Source organism: Fusarium poae, chromosome 3, assembly GCF_019609905.1.
Source record: "Fusarium poae strain DAOMC 252244 chromosome 3, whole genome shotgun sequence".
Classification (NCBI taxonomy): domain Eukaryota; kingdom Fungi; phylum Ascomycota; class Sordariomycetes; order Hypocreales; family Nectriaceae; genus Fusarium; species Fusarium poae.
The window spans coordinates 4,933,846-4,959,112 of NC_058401.1; the positions used below are offsets into that span (position 1 = coordinate 4,933,846).

The 25,267-nt window shown below is 49.3% G+C and overlaps 12 protein-coding genes across 12 annotated transcripts; 4 read left to right on the plus strand and 8 right to left on the minus strand.

Moving 5' to 3' along the window:
• Positions 1-15: 15 nt before the first annotated feature.
• Positions 16-540, minus strand: FPOAC1_009065 (uncharacterized protein; the record flags this gene model as incomplete). The annotated part of the gene is made up of 1 exon (XM_044853495.1): positions 16-540. The coding sequence occupies one exon, from the start codon at positions 538-540 to the stop codon at positions 16-18; it is 525 nt and encodes a 174-aa protein (XP_044706165.1).
• A 570-nt stretch (positions 541-1,110) lies between these two features.
• On the minus strand, positions 1,111-3,019 carry FPOAC1_009066 (uncharacterized protein; the record flags this gene model as incomplete). The annotated part of the gene is made up of 2 exons (XM_044853496.1): positions 1,111-2,864; positions 2,923-3,019. 2 exons carry the CDS (start codon positions 3,017-3,019, stop codon positions 1,111-1,113), a joined length of 1,851 nt encoding a protein of 616 aa, XP_044706166.1.
• Positions 3,020-3,497: 478 nt separating this feature from the next.
• On the plus strand, positions 3,498-4,246 carry FPOAC1_009067 (uncharacterized protein; the record flags this gene model as incomplete). The annotated part of the gene is made up of 2 exons (XM_044853497.1): positions 3,498-3,768; positions 3,834-4,246. The coding sequence occupies 2 exons, from the start codon at positions 3,498-3,500 to the stop codon at positions 4,244-4,246; spliced, it is 684 nt and encodes a 227-aa protein (XP_044706167.1).
• A 206-nt stretch (positions 4,247-4,452) lies between these two features.
• On the minus strand, positions 4,453-5,866 carry FPOAC1_009068 (uncharacterized protein; the record flags this gene model as incomplete). Its single annotated transcript, XM_044853498.1, has 2 exons — positions 4,453-5,368; positions 5,424-5,866. The coding sequence occupies 2 exons, from the start codon at positions 5,864-5,866 to the stop codon at positions 4,453-4,455; spliced, it is 1,359 nt and encodes a 452-aa protein (XP_044706168.1).
• A 914-nt stretch (positions 5,867-6,780) lies between these two features.
• Positions 6,781-8,196, plus strand: FPOAC1_009069 (uncharacterized protein; the record flags this gene model as incomplete). The annotated part of the gene is made up of 2 exons (XM_044853499.1): positions 6,781-7,326; positions 7,378-8,196. The coding sequence occupies 2 exons, from the start codon at positions 6,781-6,783 to the stop codon at positions 8,194-8,196; spliced, it is 1,365 nt and encodes a 454-aa protein (XP_044706169.1).
• A 393-nt stretch (positions 8,197-8,589) lies between these two features.
• On the minus strand, positions 8,590-8,952 carry FPOAC1_009070 (uncharacterized protein; the record flags this gene model as incomplete). Its single annotated transcript, XM_044853500.1, has 2 exons — positions 8,590-8,810; positions 8,922-8,952. 2 exons carry the CDS (start codon positions 8,950-8,952, stop codon positions 8,590-8,592), a joined length of 252 nt encoding a protein of 83 aa, XP_044706170.1.
• A 639-nt stretch (positions 8,953-9,591) lies between these two features.
• On the minus strand, positions 9,592-14,899 carry FPOAC1_009071 (uncharacterized protein; the record flags this gene model as incomplete). Its single annotated transcript, XM_044853501.1, has 2 exons — positions 9,592-9,751; positions 9,801-14,899. The coding sequence occupies 2 exons, from the start codon at positions 14,897-14,899 to the stop codon at positions 9,592-9,594; spliced, it is 5,259 nt and encodes a 1,752-aa protein (XP_044706171.1).
• Positions 14,900-16,138: 1,239 nt separating this feature from the next.
• On the plus strand, positions 16,139-17,715 carry FPOAC1_009072 (uncharacterized protein; the record flags this gene model as incomplete). Its single annotated transcript, XM_044853502.1, has 9 exons — positions 16,139-16,161; positions 16,223-16,236; positions 16,303-16,358; positions 16,406-16,480; positions 16,541-16,672; positions 16,723-16,736; positions 16,780-16,893; positions 16,949-17,206; positions 17,262-17,715. The coding sequence occupies 9 exons, from the start codon at positions 16,139-16,141 to the stop codon at positions 17,713-17,715; spliced, it is 1,140 nt and encodes a 379-aa protein (XP_044706172.1).
• A 108-nt stretch (positions 17,716-17,823) lies between these two features.
• Positions 17,824-18,706, minus strand: FPOAC1_009073 (uncharacterized protein; the record flags this gene model as incomplete). The annotated part of the gene is made up of 2 exons (XM_044853503.1): positions 17,824-18,239; positions 18,274-18,706. 2 exons carry the CDS (start codon positions 18,704-18,706, stop codon positions 17,824-17,826), a joined length of 849 nt encoding a protein of 282 aa, XP_044706173.1.
• A 291-nt stretch (positions 18,707-18,997) lies between these two features.
• On the plus strand, positions 18,998-19,996 carry FPOAC1_009074 (uncharacterized protein; the record flags this gene model as incomplete). Its single annotated transcript, XM_044853504.1, has 2 exons — positions 18,998-19,429; positions 19,478-19,996. 2 exons carry the CDS (start codon positions 18,998-19,000, stop codon positions 19,994-19,996), a joined length of 951 nt encoding a protein of 316 aa, XP_044706174.1.
• A 139-nt stretch (positions 19,997-20,135) lies between these two features.
• FPOAC1_009075 (uncharacterized protein) lies at positions 20,136-21,187 on the minus strand (the record flags this gene model as incomplete). Its single annotated transcript, XM_044853505.1, has 5 exons — positions 20,136-20,310; positions 20,361-20,418; positions 20,765-20,788; positions 20,837-21,070; positions 21,127-21,187. The coding sequence occupies 5 exons, from the start codon at positions 21,185-21,187 to the stop codon at positions 20,136-20,138; spliced, it is 552 nt and encodes a 183-aa protein (XP_044706175.1).
• Positions 21,188-21,489: 302 nt separating this feature from the next.
• FPOAC1_009076 (uncharacterized protein) lies at positions 21,490-25,146 on the minus strand (the record flags this gene model as incomplete). Its single annotated transcript, XM_044853506.1, has 1 exon — positions 21,490-25,146. One exon carries the CDS (start codon positions 25,144-25,146, stop codon positions 21,490-21,492), a length of 3,657 nt encoding a protein of 1,218 aa, XP_044706176.1.
• Positions 25,147-25,267: the final 121 nt, after the last annotated feature.

A 25,267-nucleotide genomic window follows, 5' to 3' on the forward strand; every position in this document is an offset into this window, starting at 1 on the left:
AAATAACAATCTCCTCTACAAAGTGTCTTCCTTGTTTCGAAACTTGCCTCCGTTGACACCATATCTCCAAGCCATATATCCCAACATTCCTCCTACAGTACCCAACCCCAATCCTCCAACAGCACCTCTCCAACCCAATCCCAATCCTTTGACCGCATTGGCACCTATCAAAGCCCCAGCTCCAGCGCCCACAGTAGTCCAGTCATCAGTCTCAACCTGGCCCGGGTTCTCTAGTAACCTCCAACTTCGATCCTGCCACTCAATCTCTTCTCTGCCGCGCATGCGACCAAATGTCATGAGAGCGCCCACGCCCAAGGCTGCGACTGTGCCTGTTGATGCTGAGCGGATGAGACGAGGAAGAAAAGTGAGGGCATCAGGTGATTTTGGACGGAAGAAGGGGATGAGTTGGCGTGTTGTTGTTATGCCCGTAGCAATGATTGTGTTTAGTGTGATTGCTCTCACTATGACATGAGTTGTGAGAATAGTACGCGCAAGAGGTTGATCCTCTGCATAAGGAGCATGTGGAAAGAATCGTGACATGTTGACTTTATGATGAAGTTGAGTAGGTAGTAGGTATTACAATATGAGCTGACATGAACATCCAACTCTCTATATCTTACTCTATACTGCGCCGCGTCATATCATCAAGCCACTTACCCTCTTCTGTATTCAGCCTTTTAGCTAGTCCATCCTGTAAGATAAGATGCTCGCACTTTTTTTCGGTCCCGAATTACTTATAAAAACCCGATGATTGTTTCATAGATGTCACCGAAAAAATAATAAGCACAAAATAATTGGTTCTCCAAAGGGACGGACCGGATAGTTTTGGGATGCCGATACTCCACTAATAAACAACGCAAATATTTGAATACTTAGGTAGTTATTGATACAGCAATAAGCAAGACAGAATAATATTGTTTAGTATTGATTATCCTTTCAATTCGATTCAATGTTTGTCATGTTCCAAGCATCCCTGTATCTCATTCCCATCAATGCATACCTAGGTACTCTTTACAATCCCCCCAACGCCTGCCCTAGACCTGACCTGACCTATCCCAATGATATGTAATACTGTCCCATCCTTCTTCAATCTCTGGTATTCTTTACTTTTTACTCATCATCCGTCATTTCCATCATACTTTCCTCTTTCTCCTCTGGATCGTTCTCATCCTCCAATACCGTCATTCTCCGTGATCGTCTCACTCTTCCCTTACCCTTCTCCATTCTCCCTGCTGTTCTTCGACCACCATTTACCTTGACAGCCGCATCGTGCTTTTGCTGTCCCAGCATACGTTCAAACTCAATCAGGTCTTCAGCCTCAGACTCCGCCGCGCCGTCCAGCAGTATTGTCTCTTCTAGCGCCTTGTTAAGTAGCTCTGTCGCAATACTATCCTGCGGGTTGACCGCCAACGCCTCGTGTAAGACCGTTACTGCCTCCTCGGGTTTATTTTGCTCCATCAGAATGAGACCTTTTGCACTGAAGATGGCTGCGTCTTTGCCTCCTTGCCTCAACACCTCGTCAAACTCAGCCAGTGCTCGGTTAAAGTGCCGCAGTCTTCGAAAGGCGTGGCCAAGATTTGTCCTGGCTGCTAACCATGCTGAAGGATCACTGTCCATATCATCAGCGATCTTAAGCGCTGCTGTAAAATACTGTGCTGCCTCCTTAGGTTTGTCTTGGTGATATTTCACAACGCCCATCTCGTTCAGTAGTAGCGGGTCCGTTTTGCAGAGGCCGTAAGCCGTCTTGAGGAATTCTTCTGCAATCGTCATATTGTTGAGGGCATGATTCTGCATACCCAAGAACACTTGAGGCAGATGAGTGCCCATAAATAGTCTCGCCGCTGTCGAATACGCCGAAATTGCCTGGTCGTGCTCACCCTCCGCCGCGAAGGTGTGTGCAAAGCCTATCCACGCTGGTCCAAAGTGCGCATCCATCATACTCGCCTTGCTAAAGTATCGTCGCGCCTCGGGAATCTTGCCAATTGAAAAGTAGTAGACACCAACTGCCAGCCACGAACATGGCTCTTCAGGGTGGCTATCCGCCAAATCGTGTGCAATCAAGAACAACAAGTTCTTCTCCTTGAGCTCAAACAAACAAGCCAAGTGTACTGGGTACACGCTAAAGTTGTATTTGTCCTCTTGTAGAATCCCATTCGTGATGTTCAACGCATCCCGGTAGCGGCATTGCGTATACAACAGATCTGCCCGTGCAAGCTGTAGGTCGGGGTTCGATGCCAGATGATAATGTGTTGATAGAGAGTCATACGCCGTCTCGAACGCTGCAGGGTTTCGGTATTTAGAAAGGCGTGTCGTGTAGAGCATCTTTGTAAAGTCGGCCGCCTGTTGGGAAGACGACACATCCCCTGACACATGGATCGAGTCAAAATCTAAACTCTCAAGGAACTGCCACTCCTCATCTGGCGACAACAAATTATTGTTCATGAGCTGCTGAAACGCTTCAAAGCACTGGACATCGATGCGTACTGCATCTTTATAGCACTCCTTTGCGCGGTCAAACGCATTCTGCTTGGCATAGCAGATGCCGCGCAGGAAACACATAGCAGCTTCATATCTCCTGTTCGATGCTTCTTCCTCTGCAACTGGGTCGCGACGTCGTGTTTGCCGTGGCTGTGTTTTGCGCTTGTTGCTCGCGCCGTTGGCTATGAGATGTGTCGGGTTACGGTCGCCGAGAATGGAAAGGGCTTCGTCGAAACGGGATTGCTTGATGAGGCAATGGCCGGCGAGATAGCGACATGATGGGTTTCGAGAGATGAGGTTTTGGCTGGAGAGAAATGCTTGGGCGCGAGTGTAGTTTCCCGTCGCGAAGTGGACTTGTGCCAACCAGAATGCGTCTTGGTCATCATCTGTTCAGCCTGACATTAGAGTCTTGAGATGAATTTCTGAGGAAAAGATTGTACGAACTCGTCAACGCCAGCAGCTTGTCGCCGATAAAGATGGCTGATTCGTATTGCGCCTTGTTGAGGGCATCTTGCCGCCATTCCCTAAGGAAGCTTTCCATGATCTCTTTTTTTTTATTCGAAGCCCATCGAGTATTACGTAAATTTGGAATTAGGTATTCAGCATGCGAGTGAAGTTGTGGCGTTGCGAAATTGGTTTAGGAATTCAAAGTGTCGTTTGTTTGGAATAGCATCAAATTAATCAACAACAACATCCATCCCACCCTCACCGTTCGTTACTCTCAACTGGAGCTAAGCGCGTTAAGGGCCTCCAGGGCGTCTTCCCGGACTACAGTGGGTGTGTGTCCAATAACAGCGGGGTAGCTTATAGCGGTCTTTGCCTCTGTGGGAAAAAGTTGGGCGGGGGGGTCCTTAAGGAACCTAGTGGCGTATCAGAAGTTGTCAATTTGGCACTCGCCGATACAGGAGCCCGTCCTATTATCTGTCATACCTCATCAACTTTTGAAAAAGATTCGCATACAATTGCTCGACAAACAAACATCACTCAGTTTTGTACAAAAGTTCAATTGGATCGCAAATATGGCCTCTTCTCAACCTACCCGATGGGCTGCTCTCGCTCGTGACACCAACGAGACCAAGATCCAGCTCGCTCTCAACCTTGACGGCGGCGATTTCCCTCCAGACACCGATTCCCGTCTTCTCAACAGCGATGATAGCCATGCTTCTCAGGCAAGCAAGTCCCAGAAGATTGCTGTCAACACAGGAATTGGCTTCCTCGACCACATGCTCCATGCCCTGGCTAAGCATGCTGGCTGGAGTCTGGCTCTGAACTGCAAGGGTGACCTTCACAGTAGGTTCTTTCTCTTGTTTGCGCCACAAAGAGAAGTATTAATGACTGACTTTGATCTTACTTAGTTGACGACCACCACACTGCCGAAGATGTATGCATCGCCCTTGGTTACGCCTTTGCCCAGGCCCTCGGTACGCCCGCTGGTCTCGCTCGTTTCGGCTATGCCTACGCCCCTCTCGACGAGGCCCTCTCTCGCGCCGTCGTCGACCTCTCTAACCGTCCCTACGCCGTTGTTGACCTTGGCCTGAAGCGAGAGTGGCTCGGCCAGCTCAGCACTGAGATGGTTCCTCACTGCCTGCAGAGCTTTGCTCAGGGTGCTCGTGTCACACTGCACGTTCACTGCCTGCACGGTGACAACGACCACCACCGTGCTGAGAGTGCCTTTAAGGCTCTTGCTATTGCTGTCAAGGCTGCCACCACAAGAATACCTGGTAAGGAGGGCGAGGTGCCCAGCACCAAGGGTACTCTGAGTGCCTAAAACAAAAGAGCAGGTTAGGAGTTCCGGATAAGTGTTTGCTTTTAGTAGATTTGAATCGCAGGTAGATGGGCTTATAAAATAGGATGTTTGGATACATATGGCAGCTAAACTATATATCAAATAGCAGAGCAGCTGAAGATTAAATATTTCAACCGAGTGTCGGGCGAGAATATGGCATAAATATGAGTCTATGTTTGTAAGAATATCTATGTTCGGTAGTCTCCGTTAATGGTAACATAGTCATGGCTGAAATCGCAAGTGTAATGCACAGCAGACTTGTCACCTGTTCCGAGCCTGATAACGATCTCAAGATCCTCCATGGCAAGGATCTCAGCCGCTCGTGTCTCGTCAACCTGCTCAGGCTCGCCGTTAACCAGCAGCTTCAACTCAGCCGAGCCGTCGGTAGGGATGAAAGAAACGTTGGTTCGCTCAGGAGTAATCTCAGGAACGTCGTTCGCGGGCTGCCCGGGGGCAGAGATAAGAGCGTAGCCGGTAGCGCAGAGAACTCGGCCCCAGTTGGCATCCTTGCCGTAGAGGGCGGTCTTGACGAGGGGTGATGTAGCAATAGTTCGGCCAATCTGGCGAGCTGCCTCCTCGGACGCACTATCGACGACGCGGATGGTCACAAATTTGGTAGCACCCTCGCCATCTCGGACAACATACTTGGCCAGGTCGACAGAAAACTCGGTTAAGAGCTTCTGGAAAGCTTCGTAGTCGGGAGACTGCTCAGAAGTGACCTCCTTGCCACCAGCTGCACCGTTGGCGAGAAGAGCGACAGTGTCGTTGGTAGAAGTGTCGCCATCAATAGTGATGGAGTTGAATGATCGGTCCACTGCGTGTCGAAGAACATTAGGCATAACAGTAGGGGAAATAGGAGCATCGGTAGCCAAGATGGTGAGAAGTGTCGCCATGTTGGGAGCAATCATGCCGGCACCCTTGGTCATACCAGCAATGCGGTACTCGACACCTGGCGAAGAAGGAAGCTCAAAGCTTCGAGACATAAGCTTGGGGAAGGTGTCTGTTGTGCAGATCGCCTTTGCGCATTCAAGCCAGTGGGTGTGAGAGCTACCGGCCTTGCTAACAGCCGTAGGAATCTTGTCAAGAATCTTCTGAATTGGAAGCCTGTAGCATCTGTGAGCCATTGAGGGGTTGAATAGCGCCAATTGGTGAAACAAACCTCTGTCCAATAACTCCGGTACTCATAACAATAGTAGAATCCTCATCGCCAACTCTCTGGTCCGTGGTGCGAGCCATGCTGGTAGCATCTTCAAGACCTCCGGTGCCGGTGACGGCATTTGCGTTACCCGAATTGACGACGACGCTTCGCAGACCAGCGTTCTTCTTCTGCTGCAACAATTTCCTACTGTACGTTACAGGAGCAGCTTGGAACTTGTTCTTTGTGAAGACTCCAGCAGCGGCGCATGGTCGGTCAGATGTGACGATGGCGATGTCGGGCTTGCTGGTGTTTCCAGGCTTAACACCAGCCAAGACGCCCGAGGCGATGAAGCCTTTGGGGTATTTGCCTGAAGTAGGAATATACTGGATCTTTGAAGGAGGGATAGGGTTTGAGCCCAGAGTGGTCGCCGCCGAAGAGTAGGCGCGGGTGAATTTCTTCATCATCTTTGCGGTTGAGATGAATTGTTCATGCTATGAATTGTCAACTGAAATTTTGGCTGGGGTTTGAGTCTCTAATGGCGATAGCGGGCGGTATCGCAGCGACCATCGTAACTGGAAGTGACCAAGCAGAGCTGAGTCACTGGTAAGGATTTTACTACCAGAATCAGTCACAAAAACAATATCGCTTAAACAATATCTACTGTTAAATATTAAACAGATTTATGAATTCGTAAATTATTATTCACTTCCAGAATGAGCATGGTGTCGTGTATGTGTATAATGTCATAACCACAAACACTGACCCATCTTCAACTGACCGACAACCTCGCATTGATAGTACATAGCTTCACCTCCTGGAATCGAAAGTCACGCATTTATCGCAATCCATCATGTCTTTCAAATACAGTGCAACCTGATCATCTACAAGACCTGTTGACAAAGAAGCTATGAGTAAGTAGTCTTCAGACCGGCTTGATATACCATCAATAATAAATGTCTGCAATAAACTAAGTCAAGTGACATGCAAATGATACACCCATGCCCGCATGCTACGCTGTTAGGTACATAGGTAGGTTTGCTGGTGCTGCCCACGTCTTGCTTGGGCTAGCGCGGGGCATTCGACATTTCTCCATCCAAATGCCGGTCCAAATCATTCTTTTTGAGTGACTCAAAGCCTCCATCTGAGCGCCTCCTCGTACCAAATTCCACCCTCACTATTTCTTAGCCACCATTCCCGACCAAAATTATTCGAGCATCTCCTTGAAAATATCGCAACAAACGTATTCTAGTGGTTGTAGTTGACCACGGCTTCGCGCACATTCTCCATCCCTTGTAGAGTTTGGAGTGCCCCGCCCTCGAACAACCACATTATCGAAACCGCTTCTCAACCCGCAATACGGCCCCTTGAACCAGGCCTCATGTCTATCGAAGCTGAGGGTTCGGCTTCTACGCCGCCAGTCCCCGAGACGCAGGATGCTAAGACGGGGAAGAAGGACCAGAGCAAAACCCAGCAGCCTCCCAAGGATGGCCAACAACAGCAACCGGCCCCCACAGGCGAGAAGAAGCTCTCCGGAGCCGAATTGAAGAAGAGAGCTAAAGAGGAGAAGGCCGCTAGACGTGCCCAAGCCAAGGTTGCCCAAGTTCCACAGGGTCCAGCACAAGGTGACAAGCAGGCCGGTAGTGACGGTAAAGGAGGCAAGGCAAAGCCTAAGCAAGACGGACAAAATCAGCAGCATGGCGGCGCAAAACTTCCCATTCGACCGGCAGGCACGACTGTCGTCAAAGACGACAAGCCTTCGATACCAGACTGCTTCAGCCATCTGTCTATGGCCAGGCGCATAGACATGACCCACGCCGACAAGGACGTTCATCCTGCCGTCTTGGTTCTCGGAGAGCACATGAGCGCATTTGCGATCAGTGATAGCATCACTCGACTCGAAGCGACTCTATATGCTTTCAAGAAGGTACAGCACTTTATCCACAGCTGTACGAGTATTCAATTCTGACTCATCTAGGTCATCGACTCATACACAACACCTCCTGGCTCCAGTTTCTCCCGCCATTTTACATCTCACGTTCTCAACCCTCAGATCGAGTATCTCACAGCATGCCGGCCCATGTGCTTTTCAATGGGTAATGCTATCCGATGGCTCAAGCTTCAGATCGGCAAGATTGACTTCGATCTTCCCGACTCTGACGCCAAGAAGCTCATATCCGAGTCTATCGACAATTACATTCGTGAACGCATCACTCTCGCCGACTATGTGATCGTCGAGACTGCTGCCAACATGATTGATGAAGACGATGTAGTACTCACGTACGCTCATCACCACCTCGTTGAGCGCACCCTTCTTCGGGCTCGCCAGCTTCAAAAGAAGAACTTCCGCGTCATCCTTGTCGACGATCCTTATGAGCGTGTCGGCATCGATCTCGCAAAGAGGCTCTCTGCTGCCGGCATTCACGTCGCCTACTCTTCCGACCTCAGCGCTCTGCGAACCCACCTCTCCGAGGCTACCCAGGTTCTGCTCGCCGCCGAAGCCATCTTTAGCAACGGTGCGATGTACGCTCGTGCAGGCTCATGCGATATTGCTACAGTCGCTACTGACCTTGGTGTCCGCGTCGTCGCTCTTTGCGAAACCATCAACTTCACCGAGCGCGTGTCCATCGACTCACTCACTTACAACGAGATTGACCCTGAGCGATCCACCGACGTTGGGTTCCGCTTGCTCTTCGATACTACACGGGACAAGTACATTACGGTTGTTGTGACGGAGTTGGGCAATTCTTCGGCCACTTCTGTGCCGGCTATCCTAAGGAAACTAGAGGAGCTGTAGGCTTTTTAATTCAAGCAAAAAAATATGGATTACGCTTTCTGACCTGATAGATGGTGCGGCGTCTTGGGTTGTCGTTCCGATTCGGAGTTTTATTAGAGACAGTTTTTTGAAGCAATGAAACTGTATTTGTAGTTGTTTGTTTTTGTGATGTTTCTGGTCTGGTGAAATCTTGAGACTACCGATTGGTGTCATTGACTCATTAGAACAATATAATTTCATCACCTAGGTCAATGCACTCTGGCTGCAGTTGTCTCAACCCGTACGTCAATTTTGACGCTCTGCATCCCAAAATATCACAAATGTACAATATTCCCTCCATCCTTCAATCTGTCTTCTCAAGGTTGAAGGTGTGTAATTCCCAGTGTCTTTGCATCCCTATTGTCATTTCCCTTCTTAAGCCTGAGCCTGAGCATCTCTCTCGGCCTTGCGCGCTCGCTTCTCGAGAAGAATGTTCTTTCGCTCCTTCAGTGTGTCGGTTTGTCTATCGTCGACGCCCTGGAGCCAATATCCGAAGCTGGCACCGCCGGCTGCGTACACGGGGTACACCCACAGGGAGGACTTGCTGAAGAAGGGGCGCATTTCAATACCCATTTGCCAGAATCGGGCGCCGAGGCCTTGAATTACCGCCATGTTAGCATCCAATTCTTCTTCTTCTTTTCCCCTCGCCTTTCAATTGTACATGTTGTGTTCTCGGGCGGGCGAATTGACTCAGGTAGGTGACGTACCGAAGAGGCTCCAGAAAGCGATGCGGTGCATGTTGTGAAATTGACCGTCGGGTATTGGAACGTAGGGAGTGGAGAGGTTTGAGATTCGCTCCAAATGCGAGGCGTTGACGTCGTTCGTTATCGGGAGAGTGAGGTCGTGATCTTGAATCCGTCGGCCCAAGCTCACTGCAATTGGAGTCTAGCTAATTGGTCACGATGCTGATCACGTGGATAGCATCTACCCTGTACCTTTTGATCATTGTTGATAGGGTGCAATATTAACTGCTATCGACGGCAGTGTAGTTCCAGATGTTCATTATAGTACCCGTATATTTGCTATCAGTTAACTGTTGCAATAGTTTTATCGGTTAACTACTCGTGTTCGATGCTGCTTTGAGAAAGTGTACTCCATGACAGTGGCACTGACTACAGGTGCACTGTAAAGCCCTTTGCATATTGTCAATTCATCACAACAATGTTCGAACCATAATGTAATAATTAAAAAAGTGAAAGGAAGCCACACATTGATTAGAACAGGTCCAGTAGTCATTCAATTTCTACCAAATCTAGTCTATATCTATGTCTGGTTTATTGTCTTAATAACGACATCGAGAATGGCAACAGTGGGAGGGATGATGCCTCACGTGTACAAAACCTGCAAAACTCCCCGTTATGTCATTACAAACGCTCATCAATCTAACAAGCTCCTATCCAATCCACCAGGATAAGGAGGTGGTGCTCCAGATGACGGTGGCGCTATCGAGGGCATTTGATTGAGAGGTGTGGAGTTGGCGGACCACTGAGCCGCCTTTGCCACGATCTTGGAGAAATACTGCTGAATGAATGATTCACTATGACTGTTAGTATTTCTTCATGAGGGCGTGTAGGAGTTGAACTTACGTGTAGTAGCTGTGATCTGAGTTATGGGGCGACACGAGATTGTGTGCCAGTTCATGCGCCAAAACAACCCACCACCAGGTCGCAGCCTCTGCTTTTGCCTGCCCGCTTCTCCCCTCGATCTGAGCGGCATGAAGCTGCAGGAAGAATCTGAAGTTGCAGAATATACTGCCTCCGGTGTTGAATGCGATTGTGCCGCCGGCCTCATCGTAAAAGATGTGCAAGACCTTGGGTGACATGGAGTAAACGTTGCCTACCTCAATCAACAAGCTGGAAAACACGTTGAGGTTGGTTAAGTGTTTCGAGAGGAATGCGCCAGAATCCTTAATATCTCTGGAGACAAAAACTTTCATGCCATTCGAAGTTTCAGCGATGAAGGTAATATTTTGTGCCGGCGTCTTGTCACAGTAAGTGGCTTGCTCCTTGACTTCATTGACCTGAGGCTCTGAAAAGACACTATCAGATCCATACGCCCGGGTTGACTTGACAGCATTGAGCAAATTCTGTTGAACCACCGCGGGGCTTGTCACCCTGCCCTCATCTTGCGGTCGCTTTCCAGAATTAGACGAGCTGCTGCCAGGCGCCTCAATCTCCTTGGACTTGTCCAAGAACTTGTTCAGCTCCTTGCGGGACTCGTCACCATCTTGCTCCGTGTCAAATCCAAGCCGACGAGTCAGGTTGGAGAACAACCCTCTACTCTTCCTGTTCTGTTGTTCTTGAGTAGGCTTGGATTGCTCTGGTGACTCCCATGAACCTGGCATTGTTGGACCAAGAGGCTCTGGTACCCTGGTAGCTTCACGTGCAGCTTCGGCCGCCTTGGCCTCTGCTCCCCATTGCTGCTCCTTCTCCTTAATTTGGCGTTGCTCCTCTTCCAAAGCCTTTCGCCTCTCTTCTTCAGCGATTCTGGCTTCGGCCGCCTTGGCCCGCAGAATTCGGTCGACATTGTAACCACGGTTTCTCAAGCCGTAAAGATCCAGCGTTAGGAACGGCTCAAAGAAGAGGTAGGCCTGTTGGTTTGGACGGCTCAATAGCATCTGGCAAATAGCTTGTCCAATTTGGTACATGTCGGGCTTTGCTTCATCAGCAACATACATGATCCAACCGTTATTGGTTTTCTTGCTCGCAGCTGACCGCTTCTCTGTATGAGTCTGGTGCTGGCCCTGAAGGGTTCTTCTTAAAGCCACTGAGTGAACGACATCGACTGTCAGATTTTTCTCCAACCATTTTGCGTCATGCTTGATAGCGTCGCGCCTATAGTTTGCATACTCGAAGAGGAAGATCTTTGATCTCTCGACGACATGTTTGCGCAGAGTAAGAGCAAGCTTTTGTCTATCGCTGTGAGGTCCAATTCTAATCTCCTCTCGAACGATGCTACTCAGCCTCTGTGCCCCGAGCGACAGATAGAATGTCTCAAGAGCATCCTCCTCCGGTGCACAAATGAGCTGATCCTTGAATAGTCTGTAGCTAATGATGTCGTCTAGGATCACAATTTGATGGGCAGATGCGAGCTGGTATTGTCGGATGGGCTCATCCTCCTCCTCCAGGTCATCTGACTGCTTCTTGGGTGGCGCCAATTCCTTGTACGCGAGGAGGAAGGGCGCTGACTTCATCCGTCTCCAAAGGTCCTTGTCTCTATGAAGGGTAGATGACGCCTCAGCCAGGGACTTAAGAAGATCCAAGTACTTCTCCGAGCTTTGAAGCACACCAAGAAGACGAGCTGGTTCGGTGCACGCCATATGTGCCACTTCTGATTTGGTAGGCTCACTCTTGGCACCACATTGGAACAAGAATGCATTCGCCTCAGATCCAAAGTCAACGAAGTCGAATATATCGCCGTAGGTTGTCGAGGAACCGAGGTACACTCGAGAAGGACTGACATGAACCTGGGTACGCTTTGGCTTCTCCGCCGATTGGGAAGTTCGTGTAATAGGGACTATAGGGGCATCCCGTAGTTTGAAAAGGTAGTTTTCACCCAAATCAGCGATTCGAGAAGCAAAGTAACTGAAGAGTGCCACGGCGTTCTGGTGATCCTGAGGCGGTGATGCCAAAAAGCGGTTTACACAATCGGCCATTGGTGGGTCTCTCGCTACCCCGAACTTGACGGCATGGTCATGTAGATCCCTTCTTAGGATATTGAAACCAAGAATAGAGGCCCGAGGATTATAGAAACACTGCGAGGGGGGTACAAGCTTTGTGCTTCCTTGCAGAGGCATGATTGCCTTGGGGCTACCACCAAGCTGGAAGGACCCGTACCCGTTGATCTGGTGATTGGCAAGGAAATACGTCATCGAGGAAACCCGAAGAGTCTCGTCTTTACCCGACATCAGTTCAACGAGCTCAGGAACAGATGGATAAGGTCTGAGACCAAGTGAGTTGAGAAACCTGGCCTCTTGACTGCCCGGTCTGTAGCTACCGGGAGGACCAGGCCATTGGAGAACAGGCAACCGCAAACCACGGATAGCATCCTTTGGCTCAAATAGTTCTGAGACCTTGTATAACGTTTCTGATGCCTTAGTGGACTCCATGCCTTTTGGACCGGCCTCGGCAGGGCAGAAGCGTGTCTGCTTAAGCTTGCTGAGATCTTCACCAGGAATATCCTCGCGGACAGACGCCAGGTACTTGATGAGCTCGATATGGCTCCACTTCTGTTGCCCTTCACTTGAAGCGTTGAGCAGTCTAGTGAAGATAGTCTCTAGATCAACCGTTTTGCGGACACCAATTGTCACCAGGAACCTCTCCTTGATCTTGTCGCAACCTTGAATGACCGGAAGGTCATCAAACAGCTTGACAATGGGGAAGAAGGACTCTGTCGGTCTCTTCATTCCCTGCTTCGTGGGAACCACTGTGTTGGCCTGCAGGAGCGAGACAATAGTTATTCTTGTGCCAGGACTGGAGTTTTCGAAATTCTTTGACAGAACTGTCAACACCTGGATAGCAAATTTGGGAGATTGTGTGAGGCTTTGGTCCTCGGGTCTGGATGAATTCGTGTCCAAGAGGAATCGCAGCCAAGGGAGGACCTCTAACGGCTCCCATCCTAGAGCGCGCAGTTCGGCTAGTTGAGAATTCGCTGTAAGCGCATGGGGAATAGTTGTAGGGGGAATAGGTAAGCTGGCAGGAATCCTGTTTGTGATAAGATGGTTTGTGATGCTTCCAAGAGCGATAATCTCGCCCTGTTCTCCATCATCACTCATCGTACCAACAGCAACCTCAAGCAGAGCGGATCGACTGCCGGGGTCGAGCTCACCACTCAAACTCTTTTTACCTGCCCAGCTGATAAAGTTCATTAGTTGTATTTTGTTCATTGCCTTTGTCTCTAGCTCCTTCTTCACATCTGTGACAGTAATGTGCGAGATGAGACCAAAGTCTATAAGCTTCTTCACGAACGGAACACCCTTCATCTCCTCAGGCACGACGGGTATGCTATCAACAAATTTGCTCATTTCATCCGAGGCAATACGAACATCCGCTGTTTGTAGCACACCTCGAGTCGAGTAGGTCTCGATTGAGGCCTTCTTGAAGCACATCCAAAAGGCTTCCTCGATGATTTGACCAACTTGCCCACTGGGAGTAGAGTCGCCAAAAGTGAAGGTCTTTAGGATATGAAGAGCCTCGGGCATATACTTTGCGATGACAGCCGGGGAGAACTTGGGTTCCTTAGCCATGATCTGCCTGATTCGACTGCTCAAGTCGCTCATCTCGTTTGCAAACGCAAGCCGAGTGATAATACCTGCAGCACGGAGGATCTCAAGGTTCCATGTTCTGACCCAACGCGCATTCAAGTCAATGGCCTCTCTTTCAACCGTTGGAATGATCGATGGCGCTGAAACATGCATCCCTGCACCAGTGGTTTGCATTGTAGGAAAGCCAATAAAAATGCGGCCGCCCGGCTTCTTGTTAGGAAGTACAGAAGCGAAGACATCAGTAGCCTTGCCAAGTGCACCAGGAGAAGCAGCTTCTTGAGACGCCTGAGCCTCATCGTAGGAAGAAGTCAGAATTGCAATCTTAGTTGTCTTTGGCGGAGGTTTCTTTGTAGCTCTCTCAAGTTCGGATGCAAAGTTAGTGGCCACGCTCGTGCGGATGCTTGCAGAGGTTGCCCGAAGAAAGATCGTCGACGTTGAGAGTTTGGTAACATCTTCGGCAATAGTCACCTGAGCCGCATTCTCCTCGTTTTGAGCCTTGGTTCTGATACCAGCCTGCGATGCAGATGATGTAAGTCGAGCGAAGAAAGATCTCAACGAGGGAGCCTCTGGGGCGCCGTATGAATCAGTCTTTGTGGTGGATGCTGTAGCTTGCGGTTTCCATCCTATAGCAGCCATGTAAGACGCATCAATCTGCGTACTTGTGCGATCGACGCTCGTCACTTTCATCAAACCATCCTTGGTCCTTGCCTCTAGATCCCGGGGTAGAGGAAGCTCAACGCTAGGTGAGGATTTCTTTTTAAGAGATAAGACCCGGTAGTCATCTATCCAAAACTCGATGTGCTCAAGCGCAACAAAGGTCAAACTGGTAGCGAGAAACTGGCTAACGGATAACAGGTTCGGTAGGGGTGTGGTGTTATTTCGGTAGTCGAGGACGAATGTTGTATGATGGGTTGCCTGATCCGCCGGTATCTGGGACTTCTTGGTGAAGAGCGCATTTCCCTTCCAGTAGAATGCCATGGCCTGATCGCCGGAGCTGACAAAGGGCTCCTCGCAATCGGCAAAGACACTGTAGAAACCAACACCGAAGGCACCGATCTTGGTCTCGTCAGGGTTACCCTCAGCAATGCGCTTCAGTCTTCCCCAGTCCGTCTTTGTAAATGGCTGTCCATCGTTCTGTACGACTAATCGGCGTAATGTATGGTTTGACAAAGTGTGCTTCAGTATTTCGGATCGGTTCGTTGTGCTTGGGAGCGGCACTTGTGTCGAGGGAAGCGTTTCCCACTTGACGCTGACCGTCTTTGCCTGGGCATCAGCGGCGTTTTGAATCAGCTCTCGAAGTGTTGTCCATTCTCCCGAGTATCTTGCAAGAACCTTGTCGATTAGAGCGCGGGTATCGACAGTAACAGCTTCTTCGTCTTCACCGTCTCGCAAAGCGGCAGCTCGCAACTTGGAATAATCCATCGTGGCTACGTTGTTGAAGGTCTACTATCGCATTATCGGCGTGGTTGTTGAGAAATGGTTTGTACTGCGGGAAAGAAAGTCTCAGAACGCAGGGTGAAACGTTGACTGTTTAGTAAAGTTAGTTATGATTCTTTGATGTGAATGTACATGGGGATTAGATTCGGAGTTTAAGTCAGACAAGTCAAGGCAGACAGATCCACGTATGATAATGAGATGTGGCAAACGTGCTTACAATACACTTAAACACCGAATAAGAAAGAGAAGGCGATAGAAACACAAACAGAAAATAGGGGTCGTGGCAAAAGGTGATGATGTTGTAGAATCTAGGTGAGGTTTGAAGATAGTTTGTTCATATGACCTGCCTAGGTACACTAACTACGGGCTATCTACTAAGGTACTAAGGTAGTGGTAAAGAGCCCCTAAGCATGGGGCTGATAGCGGTCCCTGAAGTGACGTTGATGGATGTCTCGAGAGACAATAGCCAATTGGATCAGTAGGCGACCAGGTTAGTAGTGACGTTTAACCCACTGTACGTACCGGCAGGGGGCTCATTGCGCCTTTGAATGTTATTGTAAAGAGCTAAGATGTCCAAGTTAGTAGCCAAGTTTAATATTCGATAGGTATCTTCCCCAATCTTTAAGCGCTAACTTGTCTCGTACAAGTTCGACGTCCATCTAATGCATACATCCTGCAGTGGCCGGGTCCTTGTTACGGGCGATCACCCACTATCATACGCAGTACCCGCCTATGAACCGTGCCAAGACCCTTGAGGTTTATCGGGATGTTAAAACTCGGGACTCGAGTTGAGTCGATAGAAAAAAAAATTGATTGCCGACTTCGCAGCGCGAAAACCAAGAGTATTAACAAAAAATTATCTCAAATTACCTAAGAGCTTTGCCTGTTTTATTATACCCATGCCATCTCCGAGGACATAAAAAAACTAGGATAATTCCGTTAGTTGCAATTGTGAAGTATGTCTTGTTGGGTCTGGAGTCGGAGATCAATCCGTGTAAGTGAATCACTGGAGATGTCAATTATTTGGTGGTTTTTCTTTCCATGGTAGATCAAGATTGTAACCGTGAGTCAACTTCTTATCTTGAGAATATAAAATATCTGCTTCTTTCCTCTTCGTCTTCTCTCCAAATTCATCATTCAACTTCACTCTCCGGCTTCTTCTTCACTGCTTTGTCTATCAGCCAATAACGCAAACAACCTAACCACACATTGCCTATTCTAGTCATGTCAAAAGGCCGCGTTTGTCTGTGAGTATTTGATCCCCATGGGCCTGGGTTTGTTGAAGTATTCACTAATTCTACTCTACAGTGCCTACTCTGGAGGTACGGCCACAAACAATCAGCGGCTTTGAATATGATTTAGGACATCATGCCGACTCCGTAAAAAAGGTCTCGGTACCTCTACGATCCTAAAATGGCTTATACTTGAGGGCTATGAGGTTGTGGTATGTTTGTTGATACCAGCCTTTGCCATCACTCTCTAACAGTATAGTGTTTCCTCGCCGATGTTGGCCGAGTTGAGGGCTTTGATGCGGTTGAGAAAAGGCTCTCGATCTCGGTGCTGAGCGTATGATCATTGAGAATACAGAAGGAGTTTGTCGAGCAAATTGTCTTCCGAGCCATTCAGTGCAACGCCATCTACGAGGACCGGTATCTTCTCGGAACTGCCCTTGCTCGACCCGTCATCGCTCGTGCCCAGGTCCGCGTTGCAGAGAAGTATAGCTGTAATCTGCTGAGTCATGGCTGCACCGGTAAAGGAGTAAGTAAAATTCTCTTTCATAAGGCGAATTCATTGCTAACAAGTTCCAGAACGAGTATGCGCAGTAACCTCAAAAACTGAATCCTGCGGCTGACAATTTCTTTTAGCCAAGTTCATTTCGAGCTCGCCTTCAAGGCCCGCAGCCCTTCGACCAAGATCATTGCCCCATGGCGACTACCCGAATTCTGCGAGAAGTTCCAGGGACGACAGGATCTTCTCAAGTTCGCCGCTGAGAACAAAATCCCCGTCTCATCTAACCCCCAAGGCCCCTTGGAGTCAGGATGAGAACCTCGTTCACTGCTCGTACGAGGCTGGCATCCTTGATGGTCCTGACCACACTCCATCCAAGGACCTTTGGACCCAAACAGTCGACCCTCTTGAGGCTCCTGACAAGCCTTTCGATTTTACTGTCCACTTCGAAAAGGGTCTGCCTATCAAAGCTGCCACCCCTGACCAGGAGGCTACAGACTCAGTAGAGCTCTTTAAGCTGCTCAACAAGATTGGCCATGATCACGGCGTTGGCCGAATCGACATGTATGTATAGCAATTATGGTCAGCTAATAAAAGGACATCAAGTTCACAAAAATAGTGTCGAGAATCGATGGATCGGACTCAAGAGCCGTGGTTGCTACGATACCCCTGGCTTGACCATTGCTCGTCTCGCTCACGTTGATCTCGAGGGTCTTGTCCTTGATTCCAAGGTCCGCAAGCTTCGAGATCAATTTGTGACGGTCGAGTGGTCTCAGTGCCTATACAACGGCATGTACTTCTCTCCCGAGCGTGAATGGCTCGATGAAGCCATCGTCTCTGCTCAGAAGGGCATCAATGGCCAGGTTCGTCTCCGAATATACAAGGGCAACGTCTACGTTCTTGGACGATCGAGTGAGACTAGTTGCCTCTACTCGCAGGAGGATGCTTCCATGGACAGTCTCGACACCTTCTCTCCTATGGACAGCACTGGTTTCATCGCTATCCAGTCCATTCGATTGGAGAAGTATGATGCCCAAAAAGCCAAGGACGGCCAGCCGCTCAGCCAGTCTTAGGGCTGTGTAACGATATGAGTGTAACAAAAGTGGTTTGATTTGGCGTTGGAACAGGTAAGGGTGTTTAAAAGCACACAAATATCCAGCTTAGATAGGAAGCGAAAAGAATCAGTTGTTGATTTCAAAACCAATCTTATAACGTGCGAGTGGTAGAGCGCCTTTGAAGTTACTGTGGGTATCATGTAGTCGATTGATTGTCTGCTGACAACCAGATTTTTGCTTCTCAGTCTCGGCGACGAGGCCTAGGACTATTGCTGCGCCTACGTCGATCTCGCGATCTCGAGCGCTGACGCTCCCTACTTCCATGTCTGTGCCGTCGGTCACCTCCTTCTCGGTCTTCTCTTCGGTGGCCATCGCGATGGCGTCTGTGACTGTGCTCCCTTTCTTGATCTCCATCCCTATTCCGGCGTCTCTCTCGGGGTCGATCTTCCTCTCTGTCCTTCCCAACATCTCTATCATGACTTCGACTCCTCCTGTGCCTACGATGACGACGTTCACGATCATGGTCGCGATCATGGCTTCGACTGCGGTGTCGCCTTCTCTCCCGTCTTTCGGAACCATCTTGACGTCTCGAGCGCTCTCGCTTTTCGTTTCCAGCCTCTTCCTCAGGAGGTCCGCTCGCTGGTCCGACCTTTCGTTTGCTGGGATCGATCTCCACTGCGTTTGCACCCGAAGAGTCTCGCACAGGCGGTGGCAAGCCTAAAGCTGCTGCAATGGCATCCTCTTCAGCCTCCTTGATCTTGCGTAATTCTTCCTTTCGTGCCTTCTCACGGCGGTCCTCTTCTGTTTCGCCATTTTCGTCGGGTTCTTGGGAACCATCTTCGGCTTTGGCGTACCAATTCAAGTCGCGACCCTTTTGCCATCGCCCAACAGGTGCCTTTAGACTATGGCCAAGATAATTCTCGCGATGAGAAGAGTTTGCGACTTCGTCCCAGCTAAAGTTTACACCACCTCTCGAGCCGGATTTACGAATGCTTGAAAGCAAATCCATGATGTGGTTTGTATATATTAATGAACTGTCGAGTATATTTGGTTCTTGGTCAGTAGTTTTGTGCTTGTGATTGATAAAGTAGACGTGAAGATTGTTGTGAGGTTAAAGTTCAAGGTTGCGCCATGGTTCAACGGGATGAGCGCTACGCTAGAGCGGAACGCGACCGCTCCATGTAGACCCCTGGGGTATATAGAAGCGGAACCCCACGTCAATCGCGGAAGCTTCAACCTCCAATCTTCAAACAAACATAACCAAACAAAAACACCACAGAGGAGATCGCAATCTTTCAACATGTCGAATCCTAATGAACCCCCTCTTGATGAGATCCAATGGCGCTCTCCAATGGCGATCGCGCAAATGGGCGGTTTGCACAACAATACCATCCTATTCTACTTTGCTGAATCGCCATTCTTCGAGCGCACCTCGAATAACGCCGTGGTCTACAACCAAGCCATGAACGTACCCTCGATGTATCCCGTCATTCAAACACGCGAAGCCTTTGAAACACATCTTAACACCATGTCTGGCCTCGAGTTTAGAGTCGTGGAGGAGCCTGCAGAGACTGGCCCTGGAGCTGGCACAGGCGTGTGGGTGATTCGCAAACAGACAAGACGGAAGTCAGCATACGAAGACGATGAAATTACTGTGCACGCGTCTTACTTCGTAGTGGGAGAGAATATATATATGGCACCAACCTTAAGCGGCATTCTAGCAGCACGAATTGTACGTGGTCTCGCGCACCTACTGGATTATTCTGACCTGTTATTATAGATGACAATATCCTCATGTATCACGAACGCTGTCACAGCTGCTGAATCAGTTCGAAAATGGGGCCCTTCCAGGGGCAACTACTACGAGCTTCCAGCAGCCAAGACAGCAACAAAGGCAAAAATCCAGGACTCTGCTGCCGCGACCCCAATGCCCGTACCAGACGAGTCTAGCAAAGCTCCAGCAGCCCCTACACCAGTTACACAGAAGGATGACGAGAAGGAGTTGGAAAAGCTGGCTGAAGAGTCATTCATGATCCACATGAAATATGGCGGCGAATATATCGACGAGAATCCCATCACAGGTCGTCCAGGAGAGTTCCATCTTACCACCACAGGCCGAAAGCCACCGCAACTTGTGAAGAAGGATAGCCCTGTAAGGGGCATCACAGCGCCGACGATCAACACCAAAGTTGAAGATAAGAAAGAGAGCAAAGAGAAGACACCCAGATCAGCTGCCCCGAAACCTAAGCGTAAGAAGAGCAAAATGGCGAACTCGACCAGCACACCAGCTGCATCATAAGGCAGAGCTTGCTAGGGATTAAAAGGGCGTTCAAATGGGAGAAGGGAAATCGTTATTCATGCTGTTCTCATTTTATACACTAGTTTGATACCCAATAAAGTATGACTTTCATGAGCCTTCCTTAGTTTGTCTCAAATACTTAGCTGATGGTGTATCCGCCATCTACAGACAATGCAGTGCCTTGGATGAAGGAGGCCTTTGAACTGGAGAGGAACAAGACAGCGTCTGCTACTTCTTGAGGCGTGCCCTTTCTTCTCATAGCCGCAGTCTGCACAGCAGGGTCGTTTTCTGGGACATTAGCCGTCATAGGCGTTCTAAGCATGTCAGCGTTGAGAAAGGACCAAGAAAATAGATGGCGACTTACTCGATCACTCCAGGGCACACGCAATTGACACGAATTTGATGTTTCGCGTACTGGGGTCCTGTAAGTATACCAGTCTAAGAGGACATACGGCAGAGAAACTTACATCAATCGCATCGCTTCTCGCCAAGCTAATAATCGCTGCCTTTGAGGACTGTAGACCGCTAACCAATAATCAGTTTCCATACGATTCTGCGGTAATAAGTACTTGCGAGTTTCTGGCTTCCCCACGAGTCCAAGATTGCTCCCCACATTGACGATCGACCCTCTGAATCCAGGCCGCCCATCGTGAGTGGCCCCGACATCTTAAGTCATCATATAGTTAAGCTCCTCACGGGAACAAAGCCACAGCCCTCGAAAGTTCGTGTCCATGACTTGGTCGAACTCTGTGGTAGTCACATTATGACTTGGATTGGTAGGTCCGTAGATGCCTGAACTGTTTGTTAGTAGACCGGATACAACAAGACAGACGAGCATACCAGCGCAATTGACAGCGTAGTCGATACGGCCGAATCGGTCAATTACAAGGCTCATGTTCTTGAGTATCTGATCTGTATTAAGATTGTCCGACTCGAAGAGGTGCACTTCTGCATCTTTAGCCACAGACTTGATGACATTGTCTGTTTCTCCTAAGCCTTTCCCGTCTTTGTCCAATAGCGCAAGCTTGAGACATCCTTCTGCGGCAAAAGAAATAGCGACTTGGCGACCAATACCTTGCATCTAATTAGAGGGTTGAAGACGGAGTTTGTGAACTGTAGGTTTGATATACCAGATGAAGCTCCAGTGACAAGCGCAACGCCAGGAAATAGTGTGTTCGGTGCCCTGGACATGAGTGTGACAAGAAAACAGAGTTGGGTATTCGCTTCGATTATCAAGTCTATGGCTTAAACATTCGAGTTGGAATATATAGGTAGAGATGGACCCTTCAAGTAGGTAGGTAGAATGAAAAGGATGCTTGCATGATGACGTCGAGCTCTCCCACTCACCCTAACACCACTCACTGTAAAAGGCGTTAAAGTCGGCGTTACATTGAGGAGACATGTCATAAATAAACCCGATTCATTTAATCTATCATAGAAAATTTATTCCTTATACTACCAAAGGCCTAATTCAAGGCTTCATATACAAACTTTTACTCCACAACCCACCCCTTGTCGGGCACCCTCCTCTGTTTGACCTTCTTTGCAGGTAAAGGCCAACCTTGGCCGCCTGTGCCTTCTGCCCTTAGATAGGGAACAACAATGCACTCTCTCACAGTAGCGCCCTCTGTTTTGAGTACCTTCATTGGCTTGCTGTACGTGATAAGAGGCGTATTCTTGGCCATCATGGATAGTTGACCGCCTGTGACATCTGTAAGGGCATGCATTCTTGTCTTGGGCCGCTTCGTCGAGTCAACTAGCTGTGTAGCTCGTTGAAGCTGGGAGTAGACGATGTAGTCAGGACACTCTTGGATGCTGATATGAGCGAGAGGAGAGGTGGGGTGAATATACACTGAACGGTCACTCTCAACGTCTTCGCCCGTATGGATAGGCATCAAGGGGACATAAGGCACATCGATAGATCGACGAGGCTTGCGGTAATGTTCAGGAGGGTTTGGTGTGAGATCTGCTCGAATAGCGACCTGATCCACGAATCCTTGTGCAACCATCTGTTTGAGCGCTGCCACTTGCTTAGGGGTAGGGGCATCCAGCTGGTCTTGGTATGTCAGATTGGCGAAGGCAGGCACGTTGACCCTCAGTAGCTCTGTGATTTGCCGACGCAATTGTTGAGCTTCCTTGAGCACCTTAAATCGAACGAAATGGTCCTCGCACCACTTCTCTGTAGGGTCGTGGGCAAACTCCGCTACAACTTGCAGAATCTTCATAGCATCCGATTTGTCGTCCAAGTAGCAGAAGTTCTTGTGGACTTCGTTGAACAGTTTCCGAACATTGGCCTGGTGACTCTCTGCTTGAACATCAGATGTTGTTCGAATGGCATGGTCATCCTTCTCTGCAAGCTGAGGGATGGCTTGATTCTCGGGAAGGAAGATCTCTGCCACTGATAGACCGGCAACTAGAGCGATTGTGTATTGGATGCAGTCGTGAAGATGCCCAACCAACAAAATGCGGGCAAATCTGGGTGACAAAGGGAATACAGACATTGTTTGACCAATCAGGGTGACCTTGCCATTAGAATCGACAGCAGAAAGATATGTCAGAAGCTTCTCAGCCTTGGCGAGAGCACGTCGATCAGGTGGTGTAGGAAAGGGGAAGTTGACAACGTTCTGCAGGTTCATGGCCTTCAGCTGTATCACAATGCCTTCGAGGGGCATTCGTAGCAACTCAGGATCTGTGAATTCAGGAAAGTCTCGCTCATAGACCGCAGAAGAGTAGAGCCTGTAACAGTGGCCAGGGCCGGTACGACCAGCACGCCCAGATCTTTGTCTTGCACTGGCCTTGCTAATCCACCCGATGCCATAGCTTTGAACACCGCTCAGGCGATCATACTGTCGCTCCTTGGAACGTCCGCAGTCGAAGACGTAGCGAATACCAGGAATGGTCAAACTAGTTTCCGCAACGTTGGTGGCCAAGATGATATTTCGAGTGCCTTCAGGCGCTGGCTCAAAAACTCTCATCTGCTCTCGTGTGGGTAACAGGGAGTAGAGGGGCAGAACTCGCATCTTGAGAGGTGCGGCTTCTTGGTCTTCCTCAATCTTGAATTCGTCCTCATCCTCATTCTCGTCATCTGTGATTATCTCGTCAAAATCGTCGCCGTCGCCGTCGCCATTTCGATCATCCACATCTCCAAACTCAATGTCCTCAACCTCAAGAGGAGCGTCATTAGCGTTGATCTGTACTTTGGGGCCATCTGCGGACTTAGGGCCGCCAAATGCCGTCTTGAGCTGCTTGCTGAGTTGGAGGATCTCGTTGCGGCCAGTCAAAAACACCAGAATATCACCAGGCGGTAACTTTTTATGGCCTCTGCTAATCTTTCTAAACGCTTCATCAACGTAATCATGTTGCGTCCTTTTAGAGAAATGTTCAACAACTTTATGTTGTCGGCCCTCAACTTCGAGAACAGGGGGTGGTGTGGCAAAAAGTGTGGGGTTCATGGTCATATCTTCTACTCGTAGCGTGGCCGACATGATGATGAGCTTCAGGGGCTTCATTGTAGCATTCTCGACCGCCAGCTCGGCTCGAAGCTTGATAACTCTGCTGAGCATACCAATGAGGATATCCGTATTGGCGCTTCTTTCATGAGCTTCGTCAATAATGATGGCGGAGTATTTTTTGAGGGTAATGTCTTGTGCAACCTCACGCATCAAAACACCATCAGTCATGAACTTGATTGAGGTTTCCGGCTTGACCGTGCCCTCGAAACGGATCTGATAAGCCACCGCTCCAGACTTGTCACCAAGCTCCTCAGCGACTCGCTTTGACATACTGACCGCGGCGACTCGACGAGGCTGCGTGATACCAATGAGACCAGGCGTGGGACTATCAGGAGAGCCATATCCAGACTCGTACAGAAATTGAGGAATTTGTGTAGTCTTTCCGGAACCTGTAGATCCACATATAACCACGATATTATGATTATGAATCGCTTCCATTATCCTTTGCTCCTCTGAAACCACGGGAAGCTTGAGGCGAGCTTCTTGTATCTCTGGTGTTCTAGTGACTGAAACACTGTACACCTTTCGGTCGGTATTTTGTGTTGGTTGCAGCTCCATAGGCAACGGATCGTGTTCGGGTGCTCGAGGCACGAAATTGTCTGGTTTGGGGATCTCTAAATTGGTTGTTGTTCCTTCAATCGATTGATATCCGAGAGCTTGGTTGCGCGCCTGATGCGCCCAGGCCTTGAAAGCAGACGATCTTTGCGCTTTGTTCTCGAAACCATCCTCCATATCTTCGTCAGAGTCGTCGTCCGATTCTTCGTCTTCTTCTTCGTCCGATCCCTCGCTTGATTCGTCTTCATCTTCATCTTCTTCTTCTTCGCCTTCCCTATTTTGGTGACGTTGTTCGTCCCGTGTTTTCTTCGAGGCCTCGTCGTCGCTGAATCCGTTCCACTCGTCGCTGCCGCTGCGGCTGTCGCTTGCGTCTGAATCTGAATCTTCAGACTCAGACCGTGGTGCTTCAGCTGGGGCGATTGAAAATTTCGACTTCACTCCACCGCGCTTCTGTCGTTTTTGGATTACAGGCTTTCCTTCGTCGTCAACGTCGAGCGGTCGCTTGAGCCCTGAGCCGATTGTTGGGGCGCTCGCTGGTTTTGAACCGGAGAGCTCTTGAGGCGCGGGCGCGGATGCTGTAGTTTTAGAAGGGTTTGGCTTCTCTTCGGGTGCGTCACTCTCATCGCTCGAGTCGCTTTCGTCAACATCCATGTCCTTTCTCTTCTCAAACAGAATTTTCTCTCTCTCTTCCTTGCCTCCCTCTAGGCCAGCCTTCTCCTCTCTCATAGCCCTCCGCAAAGCCTCCTTCTTGGTCTCGCGACCATGTCCCATGGACCGACTGCTGGAGAACAAGCTGGTGTCGACCTGTTGCTCTGCAAGTTTAGCCAGCAACTCGCGGTTCTCGTCCTTGCGTAGCTTGCCCTCAATATACTTTTCTAGACGCTTGGCTTTCTTTCCACTCATCTTTGCGCCCTCTTGGCGAAGTTCTGCCTTTAATTGGGCCTTCTTCGCCTCGCGATCAGCCTTCGCTGTCGGAAGCAGCTCATCCTGGTTGGTGTCTTGGACTTCATGCTGGGCATTTTCTTTTGCGCGCTCTCGAGCAAGCACTTTGTGCTTTCTCTGACGAGGCACGTACTTAGACATTGTGGATTTCTTGGATGCTACTCCAAAGTTGTGAGTAAGGCAACTGGCAGGTGGTAATGATAAATTTTGGGATCAACTTATTCTGCCGTGATTTACCGTCAAAATCTGGATATACTCCAAG